Genomic DNA, 27,874 nt, shown 5'->3' on the forward strand with positions numbered 1-27,874 from the left:
GGATGCCTACTGGTAGACTGTGGAAATGGGGATCGGACACATTACCTTTTGCCTAGATGAAAACCCCCAAGCCACAACACCAACCGGCCCCTTGAAAGGACTCTGATACAGGCCCACATGACTTTTTGTATCTTTCTACAAGTATCTTCTCTTGCGTTGGGTTGAAATCCAGCATCAACTGAATGGCACCGGTTTGTATGTAAATAGGAAGACATGGGATGGATCCGTTATTAGTGCCCTTTGTTTGTTTTTTTTTACAACTAGTATATCTTCTCACGGCCATCAATGAAAGACACATCCTTGGCACGCGAGTGTCCAAGGTTGGGTTATTTTGGGAGGACCTGACCTCTTCCCTCCACATCAGGGACTGGAACCCTGCTAGGCAATGACCCAACAAAGGGACTTGTCATCCCATGGCATCCATTATCAGCTCTTTACCGCTACAAAGCGTGACTAATATTTAGAATAGAAAAGAACACTTTGGGGCTAGACAGTGTCCATTACTTGCCCTTATTTAAATTGTACCGTTCCTTAATCAGTATCCTAATCCAAGGGACAACAGTTTAACAAATTGCTTTGTCAAATTCCCCCATTTATACAAATATCTAGAGTCCAGGCCTTGTGTCGACTCGCATTGCAAACAAGGTCATGTTTCATTGTATGTTTACTGTACAGCACACACGCCCAATACGAATTGTTTAGTAATCACATTGCCGACAATTTGCACATCTTGTCCGGTGTTTTTCTCTCCCTACTCTCTCCTCGCTTAACCCCACCATGGACGTATATACGCTTAGCCCTCCCAAGACTAGAGATTCGCACTGTTTTCACGTGCAGCATGCTCTCGCTCCACTCAGACATTCTGTCGCCAGCCCAGTGACGTAACCTGCGCTAGGGGCTTCCTTTTTCAATGGTTTTCCTCCGCCAAACTGAAGCCTGTCTTCAAGATAATCTAGTCCCGCTCACAGATTGCTTTTGCTGCCACTGCTGTCGGTTCTTTCATCTTTACAATTATAACCTTGAAATTGACTGCTTATTTCTGTGCCTTGATTTAAATGAGGCGTCTGCGGGAGTTATAGTAGGCTTTTGCTGTTAGTTGTAGCCCCATATAGTCTATGTTTACTACTGTTTGGCAAGATAACACGTATTCATGTAAAGTACAACTACATTTGCAAAGTACGCATTGCATGCTACTAGAGCTGCTTATGGTATGTGGCTTGATCTTGAACTTTTTCTCTATGAACGTTTATTCAAGTTTCCATGGGTGTGTGAGTGCCCCCTTCTCATCAAAGTACCAGATGTATTCCAAAGGTGAGAACTCGAGGTGGTGGCATGTCGGAGCATGTTCCGGTGCTCATACCTTCGCTTATACTCTTTGTTCTTTCGACAACATAAATAGTGATTATCATATCACAATCAAAGCAAGAGGAACCAAGAGGCGGACTTAACATTGCAGTTCAGAAGTTCACCGTCAGATTCAAGATATGTCTGTGGCTGAATTCAATGCAAGTTTCTGCCATCAAATAACGTCTAAGCGAGTAATTTGATGATTTATTTGAATGGTAAAAGATACAAACTAATAATTAAACCCCAATAAAGAAAGACCGTCTGTTTTTTTTCTTCTTCCAAATTACTTGTGTTTTCTTTCTCGTTTGACAATTAGAAAAGGTGCTTCTGAAATATCTAGATTTATTTTATTTCACGAAACATAGTGTTATAAATCGTTCACTACTTGCACTCCCCATCGCAATCGCAATGCATGGTGAAATGTTCTACGTAAAAGTAGGTCTTGTTATTCTCGGACCGCCCCAAAGTGTATCCCGCGGCGTGATACTGGCGCTCGGCGGAGGGTGCGACGGTCCCGCGACTGACTGACGCCAGCGCTAGTAGCACCAAGACAGGCAGCTGTATGAAAGAGTAGGGGGCGAGCATTAAAGCAGCACAAAAGGTACTGTAAAGTTTTGTTTTTCTCTATAAAACCTAGGAAAAATAAATGTTTAGTATACTTGTAGTTATGTCTTCATACATGGTTGGATTTGTATCTGGGGGATGCGTGTACACGTCTTTGCTCAAACTTTTAACTGTGTATGAGAGTATAAGAACACAAGGGAATTTGTTCGTAATTGTTTTTTTGTATTGTTAGGCAATTGCGTGATAAACAGGAATACTGGGTCTGAATTTACCCAGCAAACATCCCATATGACTTAAAAGTATTTTGATTATTCATGCGAAGTATTTTCCTATCAAATCAAAATCACATGGCTAAATAAAATGAAAAAATAACAACAAATAAGTAAGCAATAATGTGTTATAGCCTATTACATTTGAGTATACTATTTAAAATGTCAAAATACACGTGTTGTATTCTATCAAAATGTGTTAATTTTTACATTTGGGTTGCAAGACTCAAAACGACATACATTTTCCCTTAGCACTCACTCAAAAGATATACATAGATACTAGTTGATGTGCATTGGTTCTCCCACCAAAATACAAGTAGCATCAAGATGTTATGAAGCAAAGTGTCTCGTATCGCTCTGTTTTCGCTCTTTTTCTCTGTGGTGTGTGTGAGTGAGAAGGAGAGGGAGGGAGAGTGGGTGCATGTGGAGAGAGAGACCCGCAGTAGCTAAGGCAGATCTGACATTATTGAGGATGACATATCAGATTACCGAAAGGACGGGGATTTGCCCTTGTCTGTGATTTACTTCAACTGTCTTACGATTTCATTGCCGAACATATACAGCTATACATTTTTCCTTTAAAAAAATATATATTTTAGCAGGACTGATATTAGGCTACATATCCATACAGTATAGGCTTAAATACCCATGGGCATACACCACAGCAGATGTGTGTTGCTACAGTACAACAATAATAACCTATAGGCCTAGTCGACTGCTTTCAAGTAAATTACAGTTTTGTAACCGTTCCTCAGTCAACACTGCATAGTATTATAGGTAAAGTAAGGAAATAAAGGTTGAACAACCGGATAACCATCTTCTTCCCCAAGAAATTGTTTTTTCTTTACGCTTCCTGTTCATTGGTATGTATCCATTCATTTGAAAAGCCGGTTCAATCTGAGGCTTGGCATTACAGAGAGAGACACTATATCCTCCTTTTGAATCTGCTCTCCCTGCCTGCAATGAAGCCCTATCAGAGATACGAGTGCGCTCTGCAAGCACCATAACGCTTGCAAGTTGTAAACAATAAAAGATGAGACATCAACATTGTAAACAAAGCGAAGCAACGCCTTCTGTAGATGAAATGGATGGCTTATCCATCCCGGCGGAGGAATTCCGATGTCACAGCAACAGCGCACACAATAAAATAAAATATCAATATAAATTTTGCCAGTCTCTTGAGATCACTCCCACTCTCTCCTCATGGGGACCACAGAGTCGGCCTATCCTTGCAGTGTGTTGAGTGTAGGGCTGGTGGTGGAGTGTGTTGCTGTGTCCTCCCTTATCACAACACTAACCCAACACTGAGTGCCAGTCATGGCTGGCATAGTTGCTGGGGAGCCCATGTGTTGTGTAGTTATGTCTGTGGCCATGTGTGACAGGAGGGGGGAGGGGATGTATGTGGGTGTTTTTGTCTGGTTCATGCAGCGTCTAATCCTCCTACTGCTCCTGGGGCCCTTTGGGGTCATCGTCGCTTGAGCCTTAAGTGGCAAAACATGGACGCATACATGTGCTGTGAGTGTGTGCGTGTGTGCCTGTGTGTGACTGCACTCCCGTGCTCCCTCGGCTGTGGCAAATGTGGTTCCAATATACAAGCTGAGGATAGTTTAGTAGTGGTTAGGGTGGTTCTGGGTGCCAGCCCCAATGTCCACGTTCTACCTGTAGGGCTCCCTCAACAAGAAGCCGAACCAACCCCTGGTCAGGGATGACCTGTATCGAAAAAAGGTTTACTGATTCAAAGCTACTGCTTTGGATCAAGGAGTCTGCCACATGATATTAATTAAAAGTAAACATACTCAATTGTAGGCCTGCGTATTAAATATGACGATTAATGGAGGTGTGAGTTTGAAAAATGTAGTATAGTCGTATAGTTTTTCTTTTTGGTCTTAATGGTGGTAGATTCAGATGAGTCAAGTATGGCAAAGTTGCTTTCCTATGAGCTGTACATCAATAGGAGTCTAGCTACCCCGGACCAGCTGATCTGGCTGTGGTTTCTGAGCAACAGGAAGAGGAGTAATTTTGTGATAAAGGGAAACGACCATACATATTGAACTATTTTGAGAAAAAAGGCTCAAGCCCCTCCATCAAATCTTTGTATCACTTTCTCCCTCCCACAACATCACTCTCACTTTATCCTCCGTTTCTAGCTCTGCATCATTCCCCTCTCTCTTTTCCCTCTCCTCGTCTATCACTCTCTCCCCCTGCGCTCTCCCTCCTCCTCCTCCTCCTCCTCCCTGCATGTTTATAACCAACGGGTCCGTTGAGCAGGGGCTAATGGAGGCCCCTCCGCGAGGCCCTCCTGATAAATAATGTAGCTGCTTTATGATGCGGCGTCCCCGGGGAGGGTCCGGAGAGCATCATTACTGCCTCTCCTTCCTACCGCCGGCCCGCTCCTAAATTGATTAACGGACACTGGAGCAGAGCAAAGTGATCTGGGGGGCCGGGCACGGTTGGGTCTGGGGTTGGGGGGTGCTGCTGCTGCTGCTGGCTAACAACTGGCAGCAAGATGGGTCAAACGCCCGGCCTATCAATGTCGTGTAGCCCCACTCACTGTCCCTGTTAGAGAGACGGAGAGGGAGAGACAGAGGGAGTGTGTGTGTGCGTGTGTGTGTGTGGTGTGTGTTTGTGTCAGTCTGGCTATTAATCTGTCTGTCTGTTCCTCTGTCTGTCTGCGTTTGTGTGTGTGTGTGTGTGTTTCTATCTGTGTGTGTGTCTATGTGTTTCTATCTGTGTCTGTGTGTCTGTGTGTATGTGTTTGTGTGTGTGTGTGTGTGTGTGTGCACTCACAAGTGGGAATACATGAGCCTTGTGATAGTGGAGGTGGAGGAGGTATTGGTGGACACACGGTTTGTCACGTTTCACAGACGGTCCACGATTTCAAAAGATAGAATGCAGCAGTGATATTATGATTTCACGCTCATCGGCATCTTATTGATGATAGACGCGTTTAAGATGCTGTACTGCAACCTAACGGAAAGAGCAGTTGAGCTGAGCTCGAGTCACAAACTTTTGGAATAACCGTCCATGAATTAAATATAAGTTTTGAGCGTTGAAGTATAAGAATGACAAGTTGGATGAAGGCGGCTTTTGACTGCATGCACTAACAGGTGACCAGTGCATTAGAGGTGTATTTCTAAGACTATTTATGGAATATAAATGACTGAGAGGAGGACCAGGAGGGGATAAGCTATAAGGAGATCTGCTTTCAATGCACAGAGAATAATGTGATGCACAAACACAAAATATCTTGATACATCTAGATTCCTCGTTGTCACAGAATCATCAATCATAGATATGTAAGTCCCGCTCCTGGAGGCTTGATAATCAATATGACAGAAAAAGGCCTACATATCTATTCAAAGACTTTGCATTGAGTGATATTATTTCAAGGATTCAATTTTACAACTACAACGTACAAAATGTGACTTCACATGAGCGCCACCATTTTGGGAACATAGGATCATGGATTGTTCGTTATTATGCTGGGATAGTATTTTTGGTCGTTGTTTAGGAATTTATCTTTAAATGATTTCTTTTTATTGGGAGAGATTGTGGTGTTTGAAACTGCACAATGTTTTTAATGCACAATGTGGCAAAACGCAGTCTGCATTAGCCTAGGTAAGGTATAGTTGTGTGGATTTAGGACATTGCAGAACTTCAAAACTCTTAAGTCCTCTTAATATGGCAGACTATCGCAAACAAAAAATCACATGATGCATTCTGGTTTACAAGCCCTATTTATAATTGAATGTGCATGTAAGTGTAAATAAGAGTTTGTTGTCACATGAAAATGTCAGGGCCCTCCAAAACAGATTAGTCTTGACTTCTATACATAGCTTTGGGCATGAACAGCATAATTGCGCGGTCATATTTTGACTGACCTCGCAGACAAACTCTAAACTAGCATTGTCTGCAGATCCGTCAACACACTGCATCATCTTGAAGTGAGCTAACGATGGAATCGACGGTATGCAATACTAGCTTTAGGTTTCTGTTTAAAAAGTGGGAAAGCACAGTAGGAAACGAAAGAAGAAGAAGCTTTCAGTTGTTCAGTTTTTCAGTTTACCCACGCCAGGTCTTCAGCAGCATGTACCATACTTTTTTTGTTTTGCCCACATCTATCGTGGTGATAGTGCCGTTTATCAGACAGAAGGGTCTCACAGGCTGTGTTTCAGTGTAGTGTGTGGGGGTGAGGGTATCACTTATTTGGTGTGGTTTCTTTGATGGAATGCCCAAATTGTATTTTTATAGAAAATAGTCTCTGATGCTAAGGCATTCTGGTGCATGTCCTATCCAAGTAGTCAGCACCCCCCCCATCTGAAAAGCATTAAACAAAGGATGCATCTTGTGTTTTTAAAGGTTGTGCAGATTTGTCCTCAATCAGAAGCTTGTTTTGTTCATTAATGGAGGCAGAAGTTCTCGAGGAAACAGGCCGCACCCATAAATATCCAGACTCATCCTCGCGCCACTGCTCTGAGAGATGTGTGTGTGTGTGTGTGTGTGTGTGTGTGTGTGTGTGTGTGTGTGTGTGTGTGTGTGTGTGTGTGTGTCTTTTGTGTGTGCGTGTGTTTGTGTTTGTGTGTGTGTGTGTTTGTGACTGTGTTTGAGCCTGTGTCTGGGTAAGATCCGAGGGTAGATGGGGATATAGGCTAGAAGACCGGAGAATGGACAGATATTAAATGATTATTGTCTGGACTCATGCAGGCATTCGCATTGCAGTGATGAAGCGATGCTACCGTTTGCATGGTGGAGAGAGTAGGTACAGACATACAGGCACTGCTGTCAAGAGAGACGCTAGGATAATGGGCAGTACCACTGTGGGTCTGGGTGTGAGGTCGTACTGGGGGGTCCCTGACTCGGATTTGTATCTGCATTTAACATGTTTTTCTTTTCCCTGACGTCTGCTTTTCGCTGTTAGCATTAACCCATGTGAGATCGCATCTGCTCTCTTCTGACACACACACACAAACACGCACACATACGCAAAGATACACAAATGTTCAAATCACACACCCAATCTCTTCCCTTTCTGTCTTCCTTTCCTCTCTGCTCTCTATGACTAAATCTTTCCTTCTCATTCTCTTGCCCTCTCGCCCTCTCTCTCTCTTGCTCTCTCTTTCTTCTCAGTTGCTCTCTTTCGCTGTCTCAGTTTCCCTCTCTCTATCTTTATCTCTCTCAGTCTTTATTGCTCTGTCTGTCTGTCTGTCTGTCTGTCTGTCTGTCTGTCTGTCTGTCTGTCTGTCTGTCTGTCTGTCTGTCTGTCTGTCTGTCTGTCAATTCCACTCTCTCCAGCCAACCCAACAACACACTCGTTGTACGTTCTACTTCCTCTTGTGTAGGTTCACTCTCCTCTTGTGTAGATTCACTCCCCTCTTGTGTAGATTCACTCTCCTCTTGTGTAGGTTCACTCATCTCTTGTGTAGGTTCACTCTCCTCTTCTGTAGGTTCACTCTCCTCTTGTGTAGGCTCACTCCTCTCTGTGTAGGTTCACTCTACTCTTCTGTAGGTTCACCCTCTCTTGTGTAGGTTCACTCCTCTCTTGTGTATGTTCACTCTCCTCTTGTGTAGATTCACTCTCCTCTTGTGTAGATTCACTCCTCTCTTGTGTAGATTCACTCCTCTCTTGTGGAGTTTCACAGAGCTGTCGTGATTTTGTTGGGAGGGGTTAAGGCGTGCATGCTAAATATAGAGACTTTTGCTGTAAGTCCTTGATAATGGTAAGCCTTCAAAACCCCCGACAATGCACACACATTCACTCCCGCACACGCCCACAGACATACTCACACATGCAAGCACACGCACACACACGCAGACGGGCACAGACAGACACAGACACACACACAGACACAAAGAAACGCACACACACACACGCATCAAAATCCCATGTGTTGTAAACATAGATAGTATATAAAATGGATGTAGCATCCGGGCAAACCTCAGTTATTCCAACTGCATCCAATTCTCTTGGCTTATGAGTGTCGCCATCTTGCCATAGTTTGACTCCGCCTTATTTCCTCTAACCAAAAAAGGGCATTGATGTGACATCTGGGGGAGGGAGATACGCCCATCTAGGTGACGTACACCGAATTAGCTCGTAGCTCATTAGTTTTTAAATAATCGGTTGGAACAGTTGACCGCAGAGCAAGGCATCTTGGCACCGGAATGAACAATAGGAATGAACGCAGTTGAGGTCAAGATGACGGCGATAGCATGCTAATCCTGAAAACTAGCCTCCCAGTTGAGGTGAGGGTCAGCGGCTAGCTGTCGCTCAAGAGGCCTCGCCCCTAATTATTTATAAAATTTAACCTCCAATAAAATAAAATTCACCCCCCTCAGTGTTGTCATGGAGATATGAACTAAACATACTGACTAGAATGTTTTTTTGGACCAGGCTGTAAACAGGTTTAATAAGACTGTGAAAACGGCCTGTTAAACAAGTGAGTCAACGAAGAATTGCTCACTTTTGGTACCACCTCGTTCGTAGTGGCCACCCGGTGCTACTGCGATGATTGTCACTTCCACATTGGATGCTGGTAGAACTCGCTGTGGTTGGGGCTTGGTTGTAAACAGCACCTGTTCTCGTCATCCCTTGGCTTGTTTTGTTTATTAGTATGGTGAAGCCTACACACACACAAACACAAACTCACACAGTAGCACACAAACACAGACATTGGTATTAAGCCTTACATGTGAAGCGCCAAAAATAAGCATGTGATCCAAGCGGGGGCCTAATGATATTTTTGTTGCGTGTGTGGGGGGGTGGGGAGGAGCTGTTGTGTTTGTGTGTTTGTGCTTGTGAGCTTCCGGTCGTTTGTGTCTCTGTGTGTGCTGGGTTTGTGTGTGTGTGTGTGTGTGTGTGTGTGTGTGTGTGTGTGTGTGTGTGTGTGTGTGTGTGTGTGTGTGTGTGTGTGTGTGTGTGTGTGTGTGTGTGTGTGTGTGTGCAGTACTGGGGGTGGTGAATCAAAACCTTTACGACATATTTGCATTAGTTTCCAATAATGGTGTGTTTTGGCTCTCAAGGGGGCAGGATCATTTAACGGTCCGGGAGTTCAGGTAATCTGCTATCAGACTTTAGATTAGTAAACTAAAGTTTGATTTGTGAGACTACCCTAACCACTAGCTGCTCCTTAATGGTATCTCTCTGAATTCACAGTAAGTGGTGTGGGATCAAAAAAACCTGCCGAAGGACTCAATATGAAATTCTAAACTGAATACTGTGTGCATTTCAAATAAGGTGCTTTTGTGAGAGGGTTGGACCGGTTGCCTGTCTCCGGTTTTCCCCTTTTAAAAGGAACAACTAACCCCAGCAGACCGTGGGGAACGGGCCCCGTTATCCTGTGGCTTACAAGTGCTTCCTTTCACTCGTCTCCAAAGTTGTCATATTATGGTTCAAACAAGCATTGCATAAACCCCCTAAACAACACCCCCCTTCCTCCCTCTGAGATTATACACTTTCTGATCAGCCATCCACTCACCAACTGCTATTAAATGCTAACAAGACAAAGGAAGTGGCCTTTTAAGAGTCTTTGTAGCTGCCTCTCAAGCTGTTTTCATAGTTACAGTTTTACACTGGACACTAGAGTCTTTTTACGAAAAATTTTCACACGTAGCCTATAGGCCGGCCTTATTCTGCATTTCGTTCCGCATTTCTCTGTTAAGAGTTTGAAAGGTCACTCCGTCATGTTGGCTATGTGGGTCGCCTCGGTTCTGGTAGCGGCCGGTAAAGGGTGACTCGAATGCCACCGTCCATATAGGACACCATGGGAGGTATTTGGAGAATGTGAGAGTGTGAAACAAAGCTCGCCCGAGCAGCATACAGCGTGACTCAGATTCCCAGCAACCCCTCTGAAAGTGGAATGTGACATCATTGGCTCTTCCCTGCACCACCACCGTCATCATCATCATCATCATCATCATCATCATCATCATTATCAACACTGTCCGGAATGTTCCGTTCCGTAGGTCAGCAGCATTCTGATATGCAGACGAATCTGAGACTGCAGATGCTGAGGCAAAATATGTTAGGGGGGGAGAGTTGAAGCTCCACACTAGTTGTTGGACCGGTGTGAGGGAGGACAGAGCATGAGGTGTGGTGCAGGGGTCTTTCATCTAGAATAAGCTTCTTTGAGGATTTAATTTGAAGGGGAATTATGTATTCCCCTTATGTATGTGAAAGATGATTTGTGTTTAGAACCTGTATGATACTTACCCCCTTTTCTCTGACTTCCGTCTCATCTTGCAGGTGGCTTCAAGGCCTTGGAAATCAAGAATCTATGGACAACCTTGCCGGAGGAACGCTTTAAGGAGTTTTTCCATTTAAAGCCGGACCAAAGCCAACCTCACTGGATCCCAACACACTAGTGTTCCTCCCTACTTACAGAGAAAACTAAGAGACAGCAAACGGACAGGTCGAGAAAGAGGCTGAGCGAGAAGGAGCCGGTTGAGTAACCCACAACCCCCCCCCCCCCCCCTCCCCAGCGGAGGTTCCCACCATGAACGTCACCTCGCTCTTCTCCTTCACCAGCCCGGCGGTGAAGCGCCTGCTGGGCTGGAAGCAGGGCGACGAGGAGGAGAAGTGGGCGGAGAAGGCGGTGGACGCGCTGGTCAAGAAGCTCAAGAAGAAGAAGGGTGCCATGGAGGAGCTGGAGCGGGCGCTCAGCTGCCCCGGACAGGTCAGCAACTGCGTCACCATCCCGCGCTCGCTGGACGGCCGGCTGCAGGTGTCCCACAGGAAGGGGCTGCCGCATGTCATCTACTGCCGGGTGTGGCGCTGGCCCGACCTGCAGTCCCACCACGAGCTCAAGGCCCTGGAGTGCTGCGAGTACCCCTTCGGCTCCAAGCAGAAGGACGTGTGCATCAACCCCTACCACTACAAGAGGGTGGACAGCCCCGGTGAGTGGAGTAGTGGGGGGGGTTGGAGTCTGTTCTGTAGGGAATGGGATTGTTTTGGAATTAAATGATGTGTAGGATCTAATGTATGAGCGGGCCCCTTGGTTCTGGTTTGAGCACATGCCTGCTATAAGTTATCAGGGCAGTATATATATGCTTTAGTTCAACAGTGCATTTAATACCAACCGATATTTCTATTCAAGCACATCCACATTAGGCCGCATCCGAAATGATGTGTCGTGATATCTTATCTGGTATTACAGTATTGATCCGTCATCAATGTATCTCTGGGCTGTACAATGATGGACACATTGCTGCCTGGTGTTCTGAAACTGAATAGCCATGTGTCAAAATGAGAAGTTCCAAGTCCCGCACCGTCTTTGCCCTTGAAACCCCGCGGCGGTTTGATTTCTGCTGATGTTCACTTCCTCACTCTTTCCGTACACTTCAGACCATCTCTCCTCCCTGTCTCAAGTCACTCCTTGGAAATAAGAGTAGCCTATCAAAACACTCGACATTGTTTCAGAAACTAGGTTTCACCTCGTTTCCAGTATGTGCGTGTGAGGGAAAGGGAGAGAGGGAAAAGAGGTGATGACAACGTGGAATATTGCATTGCGTAATATTGCTTATAAGCATAACGTAACGTATTTGCAGAGCACTGCATCGCACTTAATAGCTTAAGATTGCTTATTAGAGTCACTTATTAGCATAACATAATGTTTTAATAACCATAGCACTTTAATATTACTGATTTGTGTAATGTTACTTATCAGTGTGATGATTCTTATTAGCATAGCACCTATTAATCTGATATTACTGATTAGCATTTATTAGCATTTGGGCTTAGCAGAGAAATCAGTTTCCTCCCACAAGTTCAAGCTCAAAACAGCTGTCTATGCGGGGTGCTGCAGAAAGGCTGGGATTTTTTTATATGTGTGTCTGTGTGGATGTGTGTGCCTGCGTTCATTCGCACGCAAACGTGTGTGTGTGAGTGCAGGACAGAGCAGGAAATTCCATCCAGGGGAGAATGAGTCCTTTGTTTTGGGCATGCTCTGTACTGGAGGCCTCACACATACACACACACACACACACACACACACACACACACACACACACACACACACACACAGAAACACAAACACATACACACACACACACACACACACACACACAGAAACACAAACACAGACACACACATACACACACACACACACACACACACACACACAGAAACACAAACACAGACACACACACACACACATACACTCACACACACACACAGAAACACAGACACACACACACACACACACACACACACACGCACACACACACACGTGCATGCGTACGCACCGTGTTCCTGTGAGACAGATTGGGGCAGGAAGCCTATCACCCTGACACAATAGAAGGAAGGAGAGGGTGCTGCCCTGCACACTTCTGTTTTAGTAGGAGCCGTGTGTGTGTGTGTGTGTGTGTGTGTGTGTGTGTGTGTGTGTGTGTGTGTGTGTGTGTGTGTGTGTGTGTGTGTGTGTGTGTGTGTGTGTGTGTGTGTGTGTGTGTGTGTGCGTGTGTGTGTGTGGGGGGGGTTAGGACAAGAGGGCCCACGATGACCCTACCCTGTAACACCTGTCTGCCCACACACACACTGAGCCTGGGTTTACCCTGGCCTCTGCCACACACACACACACAGACACACACACACACACAGACACACAGACACACACACACACACACACACACACACACACACACACACACACACACACACACACACACACACACATGGATGCATAGCATAGGCCTATTAAAACACACACACCTGGAAATTGTACTATGTATATACCCATACACAGAAAATCTATATCTATATACACATGGGTACATTTTTGACACACAGTACCACAGGCCAACACACGAGTGCAACACACGAGTGTGTCAAACACACTGAAAGTCCCATGTTCTTCCCAACAGCACAGTAGAACTGACAGACGTCTATTGATGAGTCTATAAAGACTGCAGAGCCGCTACTGGCCAGAGATGATAGTCTCTGCACTCTCCTGCTGCTGGGAGGTGCCCCCTCTGAACGCTTCATTTACAGTAGCTCTTACTTTGTATTGGAGAAGTTTGTGGGCCCCCAGGTGCATACAAGCCCACGTGTGTGTGTGTGTGTGTGTGTGTGTGTGTGTGTGTGTGTGCGTGCGTGCGCGCGCGTGTGTGTGTATGGAGGGGTGGGGGGGTTGATGTACACCTAGATTCCTGAGGACTAGCATCACGTATCTCTCCAAGCTGAGTGGATGTCAGTGAGGGAGGGACATTTGCAGCTGGTTAAAGAGAAACAGTCTTGGGGCAGACATTTAAAGAATTTGCAAAGATGTTTTTCTGCACCCTGCCTGATATAACATCCAGGTATGGAGATGTAAATTCAGTTCCTCTTTTAGGTGAAATGAAATACCATCGTAACTTAAAAGGAAGAATCCAGACACTTTATTTTATCTTTTTACATACCTACATGTTAACAAAGCAGCTGTGTGTGTGTATATGTGTGTGTGTGTGTGTGTGTGTGTGTGTGTGTGTGTGTGTGTATGTGATGAGTGTGCTGTAACTTAATCAACCAGACTGAGAGGTTTGAAGCTATACAAAGGTCAATTCCAAGCACATATGCTTTCTTTCTTTGCCCTTTGGCTGAGAAAATCGGAAATCGGAGCAGCAAACAGAAGAAACAGGAACAGCTCATGCAAGATCGTCGCATACATTTGCTTCTGTAGCTTACTGTTATCATGTGTCTATTCAAATATATTTAACTGAGCAGTAGAGTAATAATAGACAGGTGTATACAGTATGTTATACTCAACACATAACCAATATATACAAGGAGATCAGATGGGGAGCTGTGTTATATATTATTATGGACTGAATATATATTGATCAACAGGCTAAACAGAATTGAACAGACTTAATATTGTCATTAGCAAGCTTGGGGGAGTGTTGATGGAGAATAGGATCAGCTAATAGGTTCAGCAGTATGAACGGAAATCAGTCCACACTGAGATATTCCAAATCAACATCATCATATATAGGATGTATTAATCCCAGATGGGGAATTTGGGGATATTATATTCTAGTAAGAAACAAGTTCTGAAGCTTACATGGCTATGGAGCGACGGGTCAATAATGCCTCGTACCTTGAGCATGCATACTGCATTACAGTCGAGACAACTCCCGACTGACAGCGTCACAAGTCGAGCATCGACGTATTCCGAGTTCTGTAACAACAACTCGCTGTCCCCCGCCTCCCTCCCCTCAGTGCTGCCCCCTGTGTTGGTGCCGAGGAACAGCGAGTTCAACGCCAAGCACACCATGCTGCCGCGCTTCCGCAACCCGCTGCAGCAGAACGAGCCGCACATGCCCCAGAATGCAACCTTCCCCGAGTCCTTCGCCCCGCCGCCGCAGCAGCAGCAGCAGCAGCAGCAGCAGCAGCAGCAGCAGCCCAACCCCGTCCAGCCGTTCCCCCACTCGCCCGGGAACAGCTACCCCAACTCGCCGGGCAGCGGCAGCAGCAGCGCCACCTTCCCCCACTCCCCCAGTAGCACGGACCCCGGCAGCCCCTTCCAGATGCCAGGTACGGGACCCCCCTCCGCGGCTTAACCAGACCACCCCTGCTTCAGTGCAACTCGGGTCCAAATCTCTTGGCATTTTCTGTTTGGTGCTTGGTTCGCGTTGGGCAAAGGTTAAAGGTGGCGTTGCGTTTACGACAGGGGAGACGTGGTTTTGTCTCACATGTCGTAAATGCACTGTAGCCGTAAAAGCATTGTGAAGCATTTGTGTCCTTTCTACTGTTTCTTCGTCCGACTCCCTTAACCCTGGTTTATATTCTCTCCCCAAACAGAAACCCCACCCCCAGCCTACATGCCCCCAGAAGAGCAGATGACTCAGGACTGCCCCCAGCCAATGGACACCAACCTACTGGCTCCGATCCTTCCTGTGGAGAGCAACAACAGGCCAGGTAAGTCCATCTAAAGCCACTGTTTACGGACCATATAAACTGATAGTGGTGTCTGTGTTATCACAATGCGCAGTGCTGTCAGTGCCCTCATTATGAAAGTCAAACAATTTCCAAGACTTTATGAGAACGCGGAAAAAGAACTGTAGCAATAGAAAATGATCTCATATGAAATGTCTCTATGATTACCGGATGTGTGAAGGGGGGGCTACTGCTACTCACGCTAGGTGCTGTCTCATTTGTGGGCCATCTGGGGATAGTTGAAAGCATGGGCCAATTAGGACGAGTCTCCTAGCATTTTTTTTTACGAGTCCTTGTAATGAGCAGGTCCTCTCCGCTGGTGGTAACGACTAGGAGCTCGTTAAGGATCAGCTTGGCTAATTACCTACAACCTCTAGACGTTAAACGCACGCTGATAATTGCTGCTGTCGGGGCTTTAGCGGTCTCCTTGTCGTAGAGCGGTTTCGTAAATACTCCCTCTACACCACAGTCATGTATTCGTAATTTCATGAGGTTTGGGGGTTTGGGTTGTTTTTTTTGTACTACTACTACTACTATGAAGATTGCGGAGAAACAGAAGGGGAAATAAATCTCCTATGGACTCTTAATTTGAAATTAATAAAAAATCACATTCATTTCTCATCTAATATCCGCATTGAAGTGTTCAGCAAGTACACAAAATACAGACACACAAGCAAAATCCGTCTCATATGTCATCAGGCGTGTGCCATTGGTATTTCACAGATTGTTAGATTTATGTTTTTGTTTTGCGGCCCACACCTGGCCCACAGCAGCTGGCTGTGTGTCTGGAAGATCAGCTTCTAGAAAACACTAGGATCATCTGGAGCAACAGCTGCAGCAGTGACTCGCCCAATGACAGGGATGGATGAAATGCAGAGTGGGAGTTTAGAGGGGGAGAGAGAGAGAGAGAGCGAGAGAGCGTGAGAGCGAGAGAGCGAGAGAGAGAGAGAGGGAGAGAGAGAGTGATAGAGGGTGTTTCTGTGAAGTTTCTTCCCTTAAAGCTGCATCCTGTACAGGGGAACACACACATCGTTCTCCATTTTTGGAGGGAGCTGAGGGGTGAAGGGGTGGGCTTTGCAATCCTGGGAACAGGCAGGCAACAAACACCTGCCTGCCAGTTGCCACGCCACAAAGGAAGTTCAGGGAGAGGTATTGGTGTAGATAGACAGAAATATTTCCCCCCCGTGGGAGTGATTGGTGGAGGTCAGGTGGCACTAGCTCAGCCCAGAATCCCAGGCCCACAGAGAATGCCATGGGGCTGGCAGCCTCTGTATGCCTGGGGGGTGGATGGGTGGTGGCTGGGTGCTGGGTAATTAAAGCCAGGCTCAGAAACCTCAGGCAACCTGAAGGAGGGGGTGCTTTGGGATTTGACTTTTGCGTGGATTTAGAAGCTTTCAAATCTACACAGCAACTGTGTGTGTGTGTGTGTGTGTGTGTGTGTGTGTGTGTGTGTGTGTGTGTGTGTGTGTGTGTGTGTGTGTGTGTGTGTGTGTGTCTCTGTTAATGGGTGTAAATGTGGGTGTGAGTGTGTGTTTGTGCATTTGTGTGTGTGTGTGTGTGTCCCACAATTATGGTGTGCATGTGTGTGTGTCTATTAGTGCGCCATCTGCGGCTCCCTCCCCTCTCACCGCCTCCCCCTGTGCCCCCCCCCCCCCCCCCCCCCCCCGTGCAGACGTCCAGCCCGTGGCCTACGAGGAGCCCAAGCACTGGTGCTCCATTGTCTACTACGAGCTCAACAACCGCGTGGGCGAGGCCTTCCAGGCGTCCTCCACCAGCGTGCTGGTGGACGGCTTCACCGACCCCTCCAACAACCGCAACCGCTTCTGCCTCGGCCTGCTGTCCAACGTCAACCGCAACTCCACCATCGAGAACACCCGGCGGCACATCGGCAAAGGTAGGCGTGGGCGTCGCCCGCTAGGGAGGTGCCCGCGGGCGGCTGGGGAGACCCCCAGATCAACGCCCTGTTCCGCTGATATTCGGGATGTCAGTTTGCGTTCGATGGACTGACACCCATTAACCGCTATCTAACGGTAATGCGAAAATTGATGTGAAATACAAGAAAGCGGGGCTTTCCTTTTAGTTCGGTCCTCCGTTGATTTGATGAGCTGTGGCGCTGCATTTCGAGGCTGCGGGGCTCCAAAAAGCACCGGGGTGCTTGTACTTAATTTGGTACAACATTATGCCGCAACTATTAAACTGAAGAGATGCATCACACAATGTACATTTGACTTGGTTGCCTTTCTGGAGGAAATGGTCCCACACAAACTTTGCTTGGCACACTTCATTTTTTACCTCAGACAGCTAGCAAGCGTAGCCATGAATGTGAAAATTAACCGATTGGCCGACATGTGTAACCGGTCCAAAATATCAGATAACCGGTAAACTGTTGGCATCCCTAGTTGATACGTGTCTGGCGGTCACTACGGGCATTGACCACACGTTGAGGAGGCTAATGGGGTCGGCTTAGCTCAGGAGGTAGAGCAGTTGTCTTGTAACCGAAAGTTTGCTAGTTTGATCCCCAGCTCCTCCTAGCTGAGTGTTGATGTGTCCCTGAGCAAGACACTTAACCCTAACTGCTCCTGACGAGCTAGCTGTCGCCTTGCACGGTTGACTCTGCCGTCGGTGTGTCAATGTGTGTATTAACTGATGTAAGTCGCTTTGGATGAAAGCGTCTGCTAAATGCCCTAATAGTAATGGAGTGGATGATTTGGGAGTGCAACCGTACTGCCAGTGCAACCTATTTGTGTGGTTCCATTATTAGGTTTATTGAAAGCATGAGAGATAGAGCAGATAACAGACAGAGAGATGACAGAGGTAACACTTGGATTTCATCATAATTTCATATCTACCAGACTACTATTGCACAACAGCTAATGGGTTATTTAGTATAGAAATGTAGTATGTCTTAATTTAGCACATGCATTTATCCAAAGGGACTCACCGGTAATTCAGATACGTCATCATCATCATACGTCATTAGGGGTTGTGAATCTTGCACTGCAGACAAGGCAAATTTAACATGACCGTTAACCCTTTTGGCTGGGCAGACACACTCTACACTTTCCTGTACCCTATATCTGATTGTTTTAGGAAACTTGACAACTACTTTGTAGTTGTATAGTTGCTCCACCCTTCACCTCCCTCTTTCCCCCCTCCGTCCCCCCCGTTATCCCCCCCAGGTGTGCACCTGTACTACGTGGGCGGGGAGGTGTACGCCGAGTGCCTGAGCGACAGCAGCATCTTCGTCCAGAGCAGGAACTGCAACTACCACCACGGCTTCCACCCCACCACCGTGTGCAAGATCCCCAGCGGCTGCAGCCTGAAGATCTTCAACAACCAGGAGTTTGCAGAGCTGCTGGCCCAGTCGGTCAACCACGGCTTCGAGGCCGTCTACGAGCTCACCAAGATGTGCACCATACGCATGAGCTTCGTCAAGGTGTGTGTGTGTGTGTGTGTGTGTGTGTGTGTGTGTGTGTGTGGGGGGGGGGGATGTGGGTGTGTGCGTGTGTTTGTTTGAGTGTGTTCGTCCATGAGTGTGTGTGTGTGTGTTTGTGTGTATGTGTGTGGGTGTTTGTGTGAGTGTGTTCGGCCACGAGAGTATTTGAGTGTGTCTGTGTGTATGTGTGTGTATATGTGGGTGTTTGTGTGAATGTGTACGGCCATGAGAGTGTTTGGGTGTGTGTGTGTGTGTGTGTGTATATACAGTATATGTGTTTGTTTGAGTGTGTACAGCCGTGAGAGTGTTTGAGTGTGTGTGTGAGCGTGTGTTTTTGTCAGTGTATATGTGTGGATTTGTTTGACCGTGTACGACCATGTTTGCTATGTTTCTGTGTGTACATTCAAGCTTTGCTGAATGGCTCCCTAAATATTTCCCCTCGTTCTCTCCTTGCCGTGTCTCCTCAGGGCTGGGGCGCTGAGTACCACCGGCAGGACGTCACGAGCACACCCTGCTGGATAGAGATCCATCTGCACGGGCCCTTGCAGTGGCTGGACAAGGTGCTCACCCAGATGGGCTCGCCCCATAACCCCATCTCCTCCGTCTCCTAGGTCCGTCCGACACACTGCCTTAGCGATGGCTTTTTTCGAAACCCCAGCATTTATTATTTTGTTTGTTTGTTTGTTTGTTTATTTTTTTGGGTTCAAGTAGCGGAAAAAAAAAGATGCTAAATTTTAGATAGCGATGAGATGGTCCTTCACAGCGATGCGCTTAAGGCTAACATAACTCTTAGTTGATTGGTAACGGTGGGGGTGGTTTACACACTACTAGTGATCTAGGGCCAGCCAGGGAGTTGGGGTGGGTGGGGTGGTTTTACTTGAAGGAGGTCTGAATTGGGCACATTCACAGTCTGGGAGAGGGGCGGGAAGGGGGTGGGGGAGGGCGGGGGGGTAAAGAGTGTGAGGGTAATGCAACTGGAAGATACTTGATCTTTGTGACCAACTGTAATAATTCAGACAACATCACAACATTTCACGTAGTGCAGGTATCCTCCCTGATCTCGCTCTCACAGGCTATTGTTCCTCCAGTCATACGTACAGCAGTGGTTCCCCCTCACAATCCCGATGCAGACTTAGAGAGGCTCCGCATAGATCATAGGGCCATAGGGGGAAGTGTCCTCTACTCAACGATCTCCGAGGTTCTGGGTTTACATAACATGAACATAAGAACAGATCAAAAGGTAGCATTGAGTAGCACTCCCGATGTTTTGAACCGTGCTGGTGTGACCATCGTCATTAAGTAATTCATTGTTGTACAAATATTCTTATATTTTGGGACTCTATTGTCCATCGTCCCTCGTTTGGTGTTGTGTGCGTCCGTCCATGGTTTTACCGAGTTGCATTATGGGATAGTTACGCGACATTCCAGATCACCAAAATCAATCAGAAGTGAATTAGCTAGATCTAAATCTGCTGCCTGACTACAGTGGTGTGGGCCTGGCGTGTACTGAAAGATGTGTATTAACTAAGCAGCGGGAGATACACGTAGTCAATGTTTAAGATAATCATGGCCATATTTCTGTCACACACATTTTCTGAACACACAAGGATGCAGAGAGTAAGTGTGCGCTGTGGATCGGGGTTTTCAAAGTTAAATCGGTTAAATCCGAAAGAATTAACGAAGAGAAGGATATGATATGACAGACATCTAGAGGGGGGAGGATCCATTAGGGGGTAATTTACAGAATTCATCAGTGAGTAAGGGTGGGGTCTAGCAATACAACGACAAACAAGAAATGAACATTTAAATATCACCCCCTTTTGTGTGTTACACTCCTACTCAATTTAGGATTTAGGTGAATCTACCGTGGATTTAGATTCATTCATCAATAGAGTATGTGCTGTGCAGTCTGGTTTATTATTTTTTTTCTGCAAGAAAGCCTAGTTTGGTTAGTGTTCGTGTTACACATTTAATGCTGGAAGGGGGGGGACGTGCCAGCAAAGCTCTCTCTCCCTCTCTCTGTCCTCAGCTCTCTAAAGTGCTGCAGTAGGACTTCAAACTTGTCCAACACAGATTCACATGGGGGAAAAGGGTGATACCCTCCCTGGTTCAGCTACATTCTCCCATTACATTGACTCTGCAAAAAAACTTGCTAAAAAGGAAAAAGACAGTTGTGGAGGAAACGTTTTGCCTGAGCATCTTTTTTTTATTTGTTCATTGAGAAGGTAGCTATCTTACTGATGCTTGTAATATGATTTTTGTTCTTTAAATAGATATTTTGAATCTCGACTGTTTTATGCTTTGAGCGTTAATTTTTGCTATCAAACGTGTTATGTTATATTCTTTATATCTTTTTTGTATTTTGAAAAAAAAATGTGTTGGTTGTTTTATTTGTCTGCACTTTCACAAATTGCGTCTTTCTTTGATTCTGTTTTTGCTCAGTCCAACTCCCAGAAAAGCAGTTTTATTCCATGAATATCAAGTCTATACTGGAAGATTCAATAAACATTTTCATTACTTGCAACTCTTTCCGTCTCATTACTTCCTGGTTTGTTTGTGAAATTTAAATTATGGAAATTTAAATTATGGTTATTGGGTATGTTGTTTTTGGTGGGTAATTTCACAACACTTTTTATGACATGTCTCATAAGTAAATTATGCTTATAATCCAACATTTTAAAAGCTGACAAGCAAATGATGCGTCTTTGTTTAAACAGCGGGCATGTGTATGTGCATGCCTGTGTGCTTGTGCATGCTTGTTTGTGTTTGTGGGTGCCTGCGTGCATGTGTGCGTGTGGTTGTGTGTGTGTGTGTGTGAGTGGAGGATGTCCCAGAAGTCGTGCAGACCCAGGTACTGTGTCTTGGTTTAAATGCCGGTCTCGTATTTATAAGATATAAACAACACTTGGCGGTGTCGTATTTAACGAGTGATACGCATCAAAATTAGATTACATGTTTATATTGCTATGCTAAAACTGTTGGGTATTCTAAACAGGGCCAAAAGTACCTAAACAGGTCCTTTCAATATAACATTTGAACAAAAAAACATCAACGTCAAATGTTGATGGACTCCAAAGAAGCTGAATATATAAGCTATTAGACGCTTTCTGAACAAAATAACAGATTAAAGTAACATTTGAGGATCTTTCCACTCGCCCATCCTGAATTTCACGTCGAAAACGTGGTATTTGCTGCCCCCTGTTGACCAATACGCCTGCTTTTACGCAGATCTTTAAATTTCCCAAGTAAATATGTAATTTTGTAATAACATTGTAATTTTAAATGTGTCTAAATATTACATCTGGAATGTGTACACAATGACCATACGATATGATGTGTATGTTAATAATAATATCTGCATGGGACCGCCATACAGCTGACCGGGGTTCGGATAGGAGGACGCGGCTCGCGTCACAGGAAAAAGGAAGTAAAGGGAAAAGTTGCAGGAGGTCAGTGTGGACCATGTTAGATGTTTTGTAATCACAGCAAATGTACCCTATATCCTAACATCAAGGCCGGGCGATGCATCGCTTGGTAAAGTACATACCAATTTTTAAACGATGTTTTACTATGTTTTAGTTCCAATGGGTAGTATGTTGTATCTTTACTACAAAGTTATAAATGGAAAGAGGACAAACATTGGAATAGATCTGAAAACTCATGGATAAAAAAACTCTTGACAACTCAATATATTTTATATAAATGACCCACCCACAGACAAAGCGTTTTACATCTGTAATGTTTATATGCTTTTGAAAATGTAATAGTCTGTTTTCATGTGTTTTATCAGATGTAGGACCATCATGGGACGGTCCAGTACTCTTGCCGGCTGCCTGGCAGTCTTTCCCCGTCTCTTCAGTGTCCCTCAAAGAACTCGGATTCACTACCCTAACCACGGACTCTCGAACCTGTCTAACGTCCGCTATGAGTGGAGGTGTGCCACTCCTTCGCACACCGGGCAGCACGTCCGATGTGGAAGCATCGACTCAGCTTTCAGGCAGCACATACAGGACCTGAGCCCCGCCGAAAACAGGCTCCTGAATAAAATGTACCTAGGGCTGATTGGGGGTCAACGGGCGTCTCTGGCGGAGTCCATCACGCTGGTGGAGACGCAGCATCCGAGGAAGAAAGAGCTGGCCCAGGTGCTGCTGCAGAGGGTGCTGGCCTACAGGGAGGAGCAGGAGAAGAGTAACGGAGGAAAACCGGAAGCCTTCCGAGTAGGTCTGTGGCTGGGGGTTACTTTGGTTTTGGTGTACACTTCTCAGACATGAGAAATCATTTTACGTATTTTTGTATTTTTTATTCTACACCACTAGGGGCTGAGCATACAGTAGCCTAGAATGTGCATTGCTGATTTTAAATTGTATTTTATTGATGTCCATGGTTTGGATGTTTCCCTTTTTGGGGTTTAATTGGGATCCAGCTATAAAAAGCCGGAGCATGTTTTAACATATGCATAATGTAATATGTTGTAAACAAAGCTTGTGTGAAACCTAATGACCAAACAATTACATGGTTACATTACTCTTGTGTGATGATGACCGATGTTGAGCTCAACGTCATGCGGGCTGCGTCCGTAGGTCTCTCTGGACCTCCAGGAGCTGGGAAGTCGACCTTCATCGAGGTGGTGGGCAAGATGCTGACGGCGCGGGGGAACAAGGTGTCTGTGCTGGCTGTGGACCCCTCCTCCTGCACCACAGGAGGTACTGTGAGGGCATCTTGACGGAGCCGTAGGTCCCATGAGGAGATGGGAGGTGTATTGTTGGTGTGATATAACTCCTCCACTTAATTGTCACACGGTAAATCAGAATTTCAGTATTTTCCACTTTATTATGCTGTTTTTAGTTAAACAATTTCTCTAACTTAATTTCCCTCACATGATTACAACAGTATTATATCGAATATGTTTTTAGCATTTTTAGTTCCCTTTACGTTGGGGACTCGATAAATTCATTAGCCACGACAGCTTCTTAATTCCCCATTTGCTAGCCCACTTTTCTTCGACCGTTAACATTGTTCCCCGAGGGTACAATGACGCAGTGTTCTCTAGTTCACCAACGACCCATGACCTCCCTGCAGGGTCCTTGATGGGTGACAAGACACGCATGACGGAGCTGTCCCGGGACATGCAGGCCTTCATCAGGCCCTCGCCGGCCTCCGGGACACTAGGGGGCGTCACCAGGACCACCAACGAGGCCATCGTGCTCTGTGAAGGGGCCGGGTACGACACTGTGCTGGTGGAGACCGTAGGTGAGATCCCCCACTTGCCACCTCTGCTCCTTTTGGGGTGGATGTGTTGTAACGTAGACACTCACTTACTCGGGTCCATGTCCATTTGTACACTAAACTTTCGGGACATACTGGGTGGCTATGAATTTGATCATCCCTTTAGAATTTTTTTGTCATTTAGGAAATAATTGTTTCCAAAGAGTGAATATATTCAGATACATGTCATTAAGGAGCAGGTAGCAAGGTAGGGCGTCTTGCTCAGGGATGCCTACAGACATTAGGATTCAAACCCAAAAGCTTTCCTTATCTGTTTGTTGGGTTTGTTATGTTGTATGCTCTCTCTCTCTGTTGGTTTACAGGTGTGGGTCAGTCTGAGTTTGCTGTGGCTGACATGGTGGACATGTTTGTGTTGCTGATTCCACCAGCAGGGGGCGATGAACTCCAGGTCAGTCTTCAGAGATGTACCTGAGGCTGAGATTGACTGTTTATAGTGTATTAGGTAGATCACTAGTACATTTTAATATCATGTAATAAAATGTACAATACAGAAAATACTATGTTTTTTTAAGAAATCATAGTATTCGTTTCCTTTCTCCTTTTTAAGTGACACCAAGCTGTCCGTGACTTGGTTTGAGAAGCTAACTGTCAGGCAGTCTTTCCAAACCCAGACCTCACCTATACACGTGTTTACCCATGATGAGGTGTAGCTCCCTAAATATCATGTCTCACTGGGACGTCTCCCCGCTGTCAGGGCATCAAGCGGGGCATCATCGAGATGGCCGACCTGGTGGTGGTCACCAAGTCCGACGGAGACCTGGTGGTCCCGGCGCGGAGGATTGCCACCGAGTACACCAGCGCCCTCAAACTGCTGCGCAAGAAGTCCAAGACCTGGAGCCCCAAGGTAGAGTTAGGTTAGAGTTAGGTTAGAGGTGTGTGTGTGTGTGGGTGTGTGTGTGTATGTGTGTGTCCGCAAGTGCTACCAAAGCATACAATCTAAATTAGAGCAACTACACAAAAAACAAGAGGAATAAAAACAAAGCGAAAAAGCACAAGATTTGCACACACAGTTGACCCAACGAGAAACCCTAGAGCTGTTGAGCTGTGGTGGGGTGGTTGGGTCGTTAGCATGCTTAGTGATGAGGTCATAGCATTCTTCCCTGTGTTGTTGTTGAGGCAGTACTGCAGTCTGTCCCATGAGCCCCTGCATGCACTCCCCCCCCCCACCACGTCTCCCCCCTCTTTTGTCTCCCTGGCCTCTCCCATGCGACATCCGCCCACCTGGCCAGCTGCCAACCACAGACATGCACACACATGCACAGACAGGCAGATACACGCTTGGCCGCCCCCTCCCTCCCTCCCACCGCTGTTCTACCGCAGCTCTGAATGCTGGACTGCTGTGTCATGCGTTTCGCCAATCAGAAGACCACCCAGTGAGATGAGGGCCTGTTTCATTTGTCTCTGCCTCCCTCGCTCTCTTGCCTTCTCCCCCTGTCCTCCTCCCTTTATACTTTTCTTCACTTCTATCATCCTTATGCCTATCCATCCCTACCTTGTAGGACTTCAGCCAACCTTAGTTGTCTCCTCCTCTTCCTCCTCCATTTTCCAAACGTGGTTGAGAGGCCGGTAGGGATCAGAATCCACTGACTGATGTCTTACGAGGAACCGTTGAAAACCCTCAGGACTCAATTCGACTCCACTCTACTCTTTTTGTAGATGTTGCCGAGAGAGGGGTGATTTCAATAACACACAAAGTATACGTCACAGGTGGTTGTGCACACCTCGTGGCTGACCCCGGTGATGCCCGGTGTACCAGATACCCAGACAGGCATGGTAGTAGCATGCTGACCGAGTCCAGTGGAACATGCCCCCTCCTGGACAATCCCCACAGCTCCTACCCTGGTGTGACCTGATCCAGTGTAGCCTCCCCGAGCGGATCCCCAGCGTCTGACTCTGTTGTGGACGGCTGCTTCATGACCTCCCCCTCGTGTGTGTGTGTGTGTGTGTGTGTGTGTGTGTGTGTGTGTGTGTGTGTGTCCCGCAGGTGGTGCGGGTCTCCTCGGAGACGGGGGAGGGCGTCCAGGAGCTGTGGGCCATGATCGAGGGCTTCAGAGACGCGGGGCTGAGCAGCGGGGAGCTGCAGGCCCGGCGGCGGGCCCAGCAGAAGGTGTGGATGTGGAGCCTGATCCAGGAGAACGTCCTGAGACACTTCCGGGAGCACCCCGCCGTGCGGAGGGAGCTCCCCCACCTGGAGGACCGCGTCACCAGGGGGGCCGTGTCCCCGGGCCTGGCCGCCGACCTGCTCCTCAAGGCCTTCTCCTCCTCCTCCAACACCTCCTCTTCATCGTAGCCTTCGTCATGGGCAGCAGGACCACAATGTGATTGGGCCGTTCCCATCAAGCGTCACGTGATTTCAGAAGCAACACCAGAATTCAAGCCGGTGTTTTTATTGTTGTTGAATTATATTAACAATGCAGTGTTGTTATTTGACACACGAGCACAGTGGAAGGGTGTCGATTGTGATTATTATTGAGTATGTAATTGTTATGTCTTTTACTGAGGTGACTTCCAAATGGGTGTGTCTTTTTAACACGGTGAAAGTGCTGTGAGGAATAAAGATGAAGGCACTTTACAATGTCAGGGTCACGGCTGTAACTTTCTGGGACATGTGTTCTTCGCCCCGAGCCCTGGTGGATTCACTGTTCCCTTCCAAAGTGAGATGGTGATCTGTAACCAATGAGGGGATGGTTGACCTCAATACCTGCCCAGCAACAGAGACTTGAGACACTACATCTTTGACCTGATTTGACAGTGCGGAGAGACAAGGAAGACTTGTTCTACACAGGGATAGTCGCACGCTGATGCCAATACCGCTGTAACACAATGAACTGGAGAATTTAAATCTGTGGATGTGACTATTTCAATTAAATGAGATACCTAGAAAAGCTGAGTATTATAAACACGGGCCATTTTGGTTTGGTCACAAACAGGTGCTCTTAAAAAGCTTTTGTGTATGTTATTAATCCAACCAAAAGGTAGTTTTCTTTTGGAGAACAATGTTTGACTGGTAATAATTAATCTTATTCTGATTTATTGATTCTGCTTTTCTTTTTGTACTTCTTTAAATATCAATTTTTGTTTTAGTTTGATTGGAAATGACTACAGGGCACATTCACATTTCAACCTCGGTAGAAAAATTCGGTTCTGGCTGATTTTCTCTACTACACAAGTTTATTTTGCAACCACTAGAGGTCTCCCAAATCCAATATTATTCCAGTCGTTCATTATCCTAATGGCCATCTTATTTAGAGCCAGCCACTCCGCCCACTTCCCCCATTATCCATAATCTCCAACACAGGCGATCTCTATTGTGCCTGTCCAGGCTTCATGTCACACAGGCCGCAACAGACGCATCTGCCAAATCCCCGTAAAAATACCTTAAAGTTACACTCATTACACACACACACACACACACACACACACACACACACAGAAGCACACTGGCTGCATAGGAGGGACGACGAACACTGAATGCAGATGGTTTCATTATGTCTAAGTAGCACCTTTCTCCTCCATCAAGCTGACACACACTCAGACACATTGTAAAGATCTGGCTGCGCAACGGGAACAACCAGTTCTGGCCAGTTCTTTTACACACACACGCGCGCGCACAGATACAGGAGACGTGCGCGCACGCACGCAAACGCACACACACACACACACACACACACACGCACTCCAGCGTAAACACGTATCGCGGTTTCGGGAAGATGAAGTGGAAGTGGTCGGTGGCTTCAGCCCAGCTCCAGCACCGTGCACATGTTGTTCAGCATTTGGCGGGATCTGCTGAATGTAAGCAGGGGAGAGACACCAGCTCTTTGATCAGCGTCAAAGAATGTCCGTGTTTAGCTGAATGGGGTTCGCCTTTATTGACTATGCGTATCTCTGTGTCAGCATTTTAGTGTTAAGAAGAGATTGGGTGTGTAGGCCTACGCTACAACACAAACCAAACAACAAACAAACAAACGACGTTCTCGAACTCCATCTATTCCGCAAGTAACCAACGTTTCCCGCCCTTGGGAAAGCCCCGTAAGGACCGGACAATGCGCCGTAAATAAACCTGCC

At 46.4% G+C, this 27,874-nt stretch overlaps 2 protein-coding genes across 2 annotated transcripts; both read left to right on the top strand.

Moving 5' to 3' along the window:
- The first annotated feature begins 1,854 nt into the window (after nucleotides 1-1,854).
- On the top strand, nucleotides 1,855-19,367 carry smad1 (SMAD family member 1). Its single transcript, XM_079730092.1, has 7 exons — nucleotides 1,855-1,948; nucleotides 10,423-11,072; nucleotides 14,371-14,685; nucleotides 14,953-15,069; nucleotides 16,760-16,981; nucleotides 18,267-18,523; nucleotides 18,991-19,367. The coding sequence occupies exons 2-7, from the start codon at nucleotides 10,673-10,675 to the stop codon at nucleotides 19,132-19,134; spliced, it is 1,455 nt and encodes a 484-aa protein (XP_079586218.1). The 5' UTR covers nucleotides 1,855-1,948; nucleotides 10,423-10,672; the 3' UTR covers nucleotides 19,135-19,367.
- Nucleotides 19,368-21,962: 2,595 nt separating this feature from the next.
- Nucleotides 21,963-26,676, top strand: mmaa (metabolism of cobalamin associated A). The gene is made up of 7 exons (XM_079731007.1): nucleotides 21,963-22,057; nucleotides 22,314-22,744; nucleotides 23,104-23,226; nucleotides 23,603-23,773; nucleotides 24,112-24,197; nucleotides 24,504-24,653; nucleotides 25,794-26,676. Exons 2-7 carry the CDS (start codon nucleotides 22,327-22,329, stop codon nucleotides 26,097-26,099), a joined length of 1,254 nt encoding a protein of 417 aa, XP_079587133.1. The 5' UTR covers nucleotides 21,963-22,057; nucleotides 22,314-22,326; the 3' UTR covers nucleotides 26,100-26,676.
- Nucleotides 26,677-27,874: the final 1,198 nt, after the last annotated feature.

This window comes from Pollachius pollachius (genome assembly GCF_949987615.1).
Source record: "Pollachius pollachius genome assembly, chromosome: 2".
In the NCBI taxonomy this organism is placed as follows: Eukaryota; Metazoa; Chordata; class Actinopteri; order Gadiformes; family Gadidae; genus Pollachius; species Pollachius pollachius.

What these genes read in the sequence shown, in the direction of transcription:
- smad1 (XM_079730092.1), top strand. Translation starts at nt 10,673, where the DNA reads ATGAACGTCACCTCGCTCTTCTCCTTCACCAGCCCGGCGGTGAAGCGC. An exon ending in CCGGCGGCACATCGGCAAAG is followed by an intron (nt 16,982 to 18,266) that starts GTAGGCGTGGGC and finishes TATCCCCCCCAG; the next exon opens with GTGTGCACCTGTACTACGTG. An exon ending in TACGCATGAGCTTCGTCAAG is followed by an intron (nt 18,524 to 18,990) that starts GTGTGTGTGTGT and finishes GTGTCTCCTCAG; the next exon opens with GGCTGGGGCGCTGAGTACCA.
- mmaa (XM_079731007.1), top strand. Translation starts at nt 22,327, where the DNA reads ATGGGACGGTCCAGTACTCTTGCCGGCTGCCTGGCAGTCTTTCCCCGT. An exon ending in TGTGCTGGTGGAGACCGTAG is followed by an intron (nt 23,774 to 24,111) that starts GTGAGATCCCCC and finishes GTTGGTTTACAG; the next exon opens with GTGTGGGTCAGTCTGAGTTT. An exon ending in CAGGGGGCGATGAACTCCAG is followed by an intron (nt 24,198 to 24,503) that starts GTCAGTCTTCAG and finishes CCCCGCTGTCAG; the next exon opens with GGCATCAAGCGGGGCATCAT.